Raw genomic sequence first — 8,084 nt, 5'->3', positions numbered from 1 at the left:
GTTGTAACTTAATGGATTAAGTCAAAAACCATTATGAGAAAGGTCTGAGCGTGGAGCATCAAACCCATGCACGACACACTCGTTTGAGTTGGATGGGTCACGCTTGTCTAAGCCTTAAACCTCGACTGTGGAAAAAAAAGCAAAGTTCGGATAGAATCGATAGTCTCCCTCAAGATTTAATTGAAAAAATTATGACTTTTATGCCAATCAAAAATGCATTGAAGACGAGCATTCTGTCAAAAAAATGGAGACATTGCTGGAAGGGCATGCAGAAACTTGTATTTGATGACAAACTCGTTAAGAATATGAAAAAATCAATAAATTTAAGCTTGTCAATGCTATCTTCCATGTTTTGTTGTTACACAGGGGTCCGATATCGAAACTCTGTATTTTTATTGCTAAGGAAGAAATTGATAACGAGATCGATCAGATTATACTTCATCTTTCATGGAGCAAAAATATCAAGAAATTCATTTTTGAGATTTCTTTAATTAATGAATATTACAAGCTAGCGTGTTCATTTTTTTCAATGCAAGGATTAGAACACCTATCTCTCAAACATTGTGAAATTGGGGTTCCATCAATGTTTAATGGATTTAGTTTGCTTGATGGAATAAGAGAAAACAAAAATGAGGAAGTTTTGCCAACTTTCCATCCCACATCGGTTGTGGAAAAAAAAGCAAATGAGGCATCTCCTTTATGAAAGGAGGGTTGGTCTCTTTAGTATTAATTGCCTTTGCAATTGGGCTAGCTCTCTCTTTTGAGCCGAAAAGTTACTTATAATGGGTTGGAGTCGTTAGGTCCGATTTTGACTAAGTTTGGTCCGATTTTATCTGAGTGGGGTCGATTTAGTTTGATTTGAACCGAATTGGAACGATTTTGTCCGATATTGACCAAGGCCAACTAGCCTAATAACATCTATTTGTAAGCAATTAGGGGTCGCCATGCGTTTAGGCGCCAATCAATCGGCCGCCTAGACCGATTTTTACAACAATGCTTATGTCATATGCTATACTTGAGTCGTTGAGGATTTGAGGTCGCTGCTAACCACCATATGTTGTGTTTGAGTCGTTGGTGACTCGGGGTTGCTGATAATCTGTTATTGTTATGCATGTTTTAGCTGTGCTATGTTATATGTGATATTTTGCGGAACTCACTAAGTTTCGGCTTACAATTGTGAATTTAAATGTTTCAGGTATTTCTTAGGATCGAGGAAATACAAATGTGTAATTGTACACATTCTTCAACAACCTTCATGATGTTGTTGGTTTAATGAAAATGAGTTTTATTTATCTTTAAATTTTGAAAAAAAAAATTGATTGTGATTTTCGGAACGTTACAAGTTGATAACAAAATTCTTCTTATAATATAATTGTTGGTCGACAATGTAAAGTGGAAGAGCCGATAAAATTATCTAGCGGAAATAGAATGGTAGAAATTTAAAATAACAGAAAAAATATTTAATAGTCAATAATATATAAGAGAGGTAGAATAGTCAACTTATAAAAATAAATATTTTAAAAAGATTAGAAAATGTTCAAAAAAATGTTAAAAATAAGGGTTTGGACAAAATTTGATATTTTGAATATTTATAAATGATAAATATGAATTTTACAAATAAAGTTGGATAAATATGATATATTAATGTTTAATAAAGGTATATACAAAATTCTCATTTTTTACGTTTGGATTTTAGACTTTGGCCACAATACTTTCGTATGTTAGTAGGTTTGGTCCCTATGTAGAACATCAATTACAAAAGCTCTCCCTTAATTTATAGAAAAGGTCCATGTACATATTTTTTATAGAAATAGTTCATATGTTTAAAAAATCGGACATAAGTAGATTTTCGACTTGCGTCCCCCACGAAACGGGGAGAAGCAATTTATAGTTGTTTAATAAAAGGTAAAGGACTGAATTTGCTATATATTAAGTTTGTATGATAAAGAATTGTTGCAGAGGGGTAAAAACTGTATAAGTGATTAGAGTTCAAAAGATGACGGGTCTGTCGGTCTGACCCATATCCGGGTTAATTGCAGGCAGTATTTAATGTTGCTGACGCCGTGATTCATCGTGTTTTCGTTCTAGGGTTTGAGTTGCATGATTGGATTTTTAGATAGTTTTATTTTATAAGTATATTAAAAAGTCAACTGGTTCTTCGAATCAATAAACTTGAGAATTCTACTCTCCAGCGTTGTGCAATATCCAACTCAAGAGATGAAAGCTCAACGCCAAAGTTCGGATAGAATCGGCAGTCTCCCTCAAGATGTAATTGAAAAAATTCAGACTTTTATGCCAATCAGAGATGCATTGAAGACGAGCACTCTGTCAAAAAAATGGAGACATTGCTGGAAGGGCATGCAGAAACTTGTATTTGATGACAAACTCGTTAAGAATATGAAAAAAAAAATCAATAAATTTAAGCTTGTCAATGCTATCTTCCATGTTTTGTTGTTACACAGGGGTCCGATATCGGAACTCTGTATTTGTATTGCTAATGAAAAAATTGATAATGAGATCGATCAGATTATACTTCTTCTTTCATGGAGCAAATATATCAAGAAATTTATTTTTGAGATTTCTTTAATTAATTAATGAATATTACAAGCTACCGTGTTCATTTTTTTCAATGCAAGGATTAGAACACCTATCTCTCAAACATTGTGAAATTGGGGTTCCATCAATGTTTAATGGATTTAGTTTGTTGAAGAGCCTGATATTATCCGAGGTTTACATCACTGCCACTATGCTTCAACGTATTCTTACAAGTTGCCCACTACTTGAGCAATTTACTTTGGTAAAGTCCATATAACTAAGATTCATGTAGCTTCGTAAAATAAAAAATCTTCTTACAAAGTTATTTATGCAGACTGGATATGAGTTTGTAGACTTTACAGAAGGAAACACGTGTACATTTGTTGAGTTGTTTAAGTGTTTACCTTCGGTTCAAGTTGTGAACATCTCTTGGTTTCATGATGCGGTAATACATACTTAACTTGGTTGTTTTATCTCATGCAATAATATTTGTTATAATCATTAATGTTCTGGGATCTGGTTATAGGACTTCTATGCAGGTGTTAGGTCACAAAAGCTCCCCACTTCACTAGCCTACTTGAGGATACTTGTTCTTCAAGTGTGTTTTCATGAACAAGATGAGCTTTCCTCCACTATATATCTGTGTGATCAACAGCTCCCCAAATTTGGAGAAGGTTAAATTGAGGGTAAATATAAACATGTTATCACACGATTGTAATGGATATTCATAACTTTATTCACAATTTTGACATGCTTTTTGAGTAGATGGTTTATTGTAATGAGCAAACTTTCACTACTTTGCTTGATCCTGAAGACTATTCGGGCCTCAACCTGGATCATCTTAAAGAACTGGAGATAACAAACTTCCGTAACCATGCTCTTGAGATGGAGTTTCTGAAGCTCATCATGGCTAAGTCACCTGTGCTGAAGATAGCACGAATCGAGCTCAGTGCATCAGTTTCTGTTGATGCAGAAGTTATGATGCTTCTGAGATTTGTTAAACTTGCAATTTCCACGTGCATCACCAGCAGCCAAGCTCATTATTGAACGCCCTAAAGAATTGCTTGTGAAGGCAAATTAAGTTTTAGTGATGAAGGTTTAATTGAACCTATTTTGTTTAGATGTTTTTTTGGATTGATTATGAATACTTTTTTATACTTGTAATATTTCTGTTAACTTGATTTTAAAACACTAATTTTGAGTAAGTATATGCGACTTGTTTAAAGTTTTCATTGATCCTGTTCGCTTTGTTTTGTTGCATGTCATGATTTTGTCGAGTTTGATATTCAATATAATACATTTGTTGCTCTGAACAAGCAAACAAAATGTCGTTATTTCAGTTTTGATCTTAAATTTACAAAAATGGCAAACCATAAACGCCGTATCAATTCCTTGTTTTGCCGTTTCAGGCCATACTGGCAATTCTGCTTTTGCGTATGTAACTTATAAAAAAAGAGATTATTGCATTTAAATATATAATATTATCTTCATATTTATAATCTATAGGCTTATTAAGTAGAGTAAAACACATCGATCCAACTTGAATAAACTCATGGAAAAAAATATTCTAGAATTCCAAAATTTTATACAGCTTAGAGGAAAACTATGCTTATTAGCAACCTACTTCCACTTCATTTCTACTTTGGTCAACGCTGGAGTTTGCAAATCATAACTAATAATTACCATTGAACTAAGACTGATTGTTTTTATTAATTTTGACCAGAAAACTTGTAAAACTCTGTCGAGGTTTGATGGTTGTCTTCAAGTGATAAGTGACATAGTCACATAGCATATATATTGCTAATTGTTTTGTTCTTCAGGAGAGTTCTTGCCAAAATGACGCAGAGGTGGGGAGTTTTGGAAAGAAAAGTTAAGTTGCAGATGTTTCTTTCAATCAAAGAAAATGTTAAATAGGAGAAATCAGCAAATATTCCCCTTCATATAAAATTACAACCGATACATTTAGGGGGTCTATATATCTCAGTACCCAAATAATTGGAATATGGTGTCCACGAAAAAAAAAAGGAAAAAAAAACTAAAAACAATGAAAGACATATACATAGAACACTTGATATCGTTCAATAGCGTTTTGTCAAACAACTGGGGTGCAGTAACAAAAAACCTGAAATCATCCGGATGGAATTTAATTTAACAGGAGATGCTATCATATTCCATCTAGCCGAAGCCAAAACATGTCTTTTTCAGATGAAAACTAATCGACTACATAAAACTTTTGGGAAATTAAGTAATCTAATCTATAGAAATGGCATTTTTGATAAAAATAATAATAATAATAATAATTTTTTTTTATTTTTTTAGTAAAATGACCACTATGTCCTGAACAATGTGTTCTGGAGTGAAGTCCGGAATCCCGAAGGAACATTTCGGACCGGAATTCAGGAGTAATTTTTGATTGTTTTTTTTTAAATTAAATTAAAGGTTTGTCCTTTCTAATGTGTTCATTTGTGTGTTTAATTATGGTTTATTGGTTGTTAACTTACATATGGTTTTTGAAAAACAAACTGTATTTATTGCAAAAAGTAACGAAAAAAAATACTTGAAACCCTAAAATATATTGCAAAAAGATAATCAACATCTTTACTTTTGTGTTTTTCAACGGTTACCATAAATATTTGGCGCCATTATTTACAAGGGAAAACTTGAAGCATTTAAAACTACAAAAGCAGTTAATTCAACCACCATATACGTTTTCTGGATTTCACTGGTTGACAAGCCTACAGCCCTACACTTTTACAATGTTAACATAACTTCCGGTGATTTTCTACTATTTCCAAAACTCGTCGATACTAAAAAATATAGTTTTGGTAAAATCATTCATTCTACTTATGTTCATTTTTAGTAATTTCACTTATGCTTAGTTAATTCCTATAGTTTTTGTTTTTATCGTAGAGATGTACTACGGTTTGTAAGATTATTAATCTTAGGTTGTTCTTAGCATTATTAGTTATAAATATATATCCATAACACATTTCCTCTGTCCCATGAATTCCATAGATTCCTATTGAAGATCTGAATTCTAGAAGTATTTGACATTCATGGCCTCCACTTCCCTTTGTGTACCTTCATATTTTGTTTACACAATCCAAATTTATTTGTAATAAAGATAAAGATTATAAACTTATTAGTAAGTTTTAATTGTTAATGAACATTCATTTCTCTATTCGAGCAATCTCTTCTACTTTAGAATTTCGTTGGCGTTGCCTTGATTTAATCACAGGGTTGAAGTGTTGTTTAGGCAAACCATGATTACCAACAGAAATCTAAAGTTAAAGAGATTGACCATATAAAGAAATTAGTGTTTATTAACAATTAAAACTTACTAATACATCTATAGCATTTATTACATATAATTTAGGATGCGTAAAAACCGAAGAAGATACACAAAGGGAAGTGGAGATCATAAATTACAGGTACTTTTACTTTTAGAATTCCGACCTTAATAAGCATCTAAGTCTCCAGATAAGGAAATGTGTTACGAGCATATATGTACAACTAATCTGCTAAGAATCACCTAAGACCAATAATCTCACAAGTAGTTATACATCTCTACAATACAAAGAAAAGATATAGGAATCAATAACGCATAAGTGAAATTGCTACAAAAAATAATAGAAGTAGAGTATATGATTTTACCAATGTTAGAGTTTTAAGTAGCGGCGAGTTCTGAATAAAGAGCAGAAGATCACCTCAAGTTATGCCGACATTATCCAAGTGTAGGCTTGTCGGCCAACGAAATCCAGAAAATGTATGTGGTCGTTAAATTACAATTATTATGTAGTTTTAAACACGTGTTGCCATATAAAGAATGACATCAAAAGCTTATGGTAACCGTAAAAAACTACAAAAGTAAGTTGTTGATTATCTCATGCTTTATTGTTTGATGACAGATAATGGTGTCAATCTCAAAGCAACTTTTCAACTCAATAAAATTAAGAGAAACCTCCGACAACAGTCTTTAAAGTAGCAATAAAAATAAGTACATATAATGTGAAAGTTTGTAGATCGTGGGTAACTGATGCCTAGAACTATTTTAACTAATGTTAATTGAATTTAACGTAGACCAACATTTTTGGCTGATTTGGTACCTTAATGAATGCTCAATGCATGTATACTGCTATGAGCTCAATTCCTACTTAAAATAGTGCACTTTTCCAGCAGCACTAGGTATTATGAAACTTGGTATTATGAGCTCAACTACTACTTAAAGCGGTGAATTTTTACAGCAACACTACGTACTATGAAACTTTCAATGCTTTTGAAATGGAAATAGCAGTATATATGTTTCACTACATTGGATACATAAATAAAACTAGCAAGACAAGTTGAATACTGGGTTTGAGGCAAAAACACGTGGCCAAAAAACAAGAACATGACGGTAACAACAAAAATATATAACTCAACTTTGATGAGAGGATCTAGATGATCTTTGATTTGTACTTGAATTAAAATTTTATCTTCGATTTTTATGTTTAAATACGTACTATAAATCTTTGTAATTTGCGTCATAACATGTCTTTAAAAATAAAATGTTTAAGTATTTTAGCTAGTATTAGAGTTGTTTGCTTATTTAATGACTATAATTGCAATAATATTTGAATTTAATAATTTCATCTCTATCTCTGCCTAGGATATATGTAGTTTGTCGTTATTTACCACTATTTGATATCGACAACTATGATACCCAAAGGCCCTTCTAGTTTGATTGAACCTCACTCCTATTAGCATTTCATAATCATCATCTTCTAAATCGACGACATTGTAATTTTTTGTACTTCAGAAATATAGAATCAAAATACAATCTGGAAAAAAATAAATAAATAAATAAATAAAACTTAGATTACAGTTGAGATGGGGACGGAGCAATGATGGAAGCCGGAGGTGGAGCAGTCGAGGTTACTATTGACAACAGTGGTTGTATCAATTGTTGTAAAACCAATAGTGAATATATATTGAATACCACGATTGAACATACGCTTTGAAATCATTATTTGAACTAATAGAAAAGATGCAAACTGATATTTATGATGAACAAATGAAGAAAGTGTAATGTTAGTCCAAAAAAATACATGAAACTAAATACATGGACACCTAATCTTCGAAACGATAAGACTAGAAGAAGTCATTTTGAAGATACATAACATTACATATAGGAAAACTATGACATGTATACAAAGAATATTTAATGAGAAAATCACATTTATATATATATTATTATCTTCATATGCAATAAAGAAAAAAAAGAAATTAAATATCCTCCTACAATTTACTCCTACTTATCTTCCTATCCATGTAAAATGGCGACAAGTGGATTAAAATATTATTAAGAAAAATTAAATATGACACATGTCGTCATTTGACATAGGTAGAAGGATGGTAGGAAGAAAATGTAGGAGGATATTTAATTTCTCAAAGAAAAAAGGAGATAATTGAATGGGATAACAGGGGAGCCTCTAACAACCTAACCAAAACTATGGCGGTTAATATCCCATCCTACTATATCCACTAGTCGTTTAACAACCTAACTAACC

General features: G+C 32.0%; 1 protein-coding gene across 1 annotated transcript; it reads left to right on the top strand.

The window, feature by feature from the left end:
• Positions 1 to 2,629: 2,629 nt before the first annotated feature.
• LOC145104321 (uncharacterized) lies at positions 2,630 to 3,582 on the top strand. The gene is made up of 4 exons (XM_079041586.1): positions 2,630 to 2,797; positions 2,870 to 2,980; positions 3,062 to 3,133; positions 3,301 to 3,582. The coding sequence occupies exons 1-4, from the start codon at positions 2,630 to 2,632 to the stop codon at positions 3,580 to 3,582; spliced, it is 633 nt and encodes a 210-aa protein (XP_078897712.1).
• The last annotated feature ends 4,502 nt before the right edge of the window (positions 3,583 to 8,084 follow it).

This window comes from Lactuca virosa, chromosome 4 (assembly GCF_052849685.1).
Source record: "Lactuca virosa cultivar CGN04683 chromosome 4, Lactuca_virosa_CGN04683_v6, whole genome shotgun sequence".
Lineage (NCBI taxonomy): Eukaryota > Viridiplantae > Streptophyta > Magnoliopsida > Asterales > Asteraceae > Lactuca > Lactuca virosa.
Note: the sequence above shows the minus strand (reverse complement) of the source record. Positions and strands in the feature narration are given on the sequence as shown.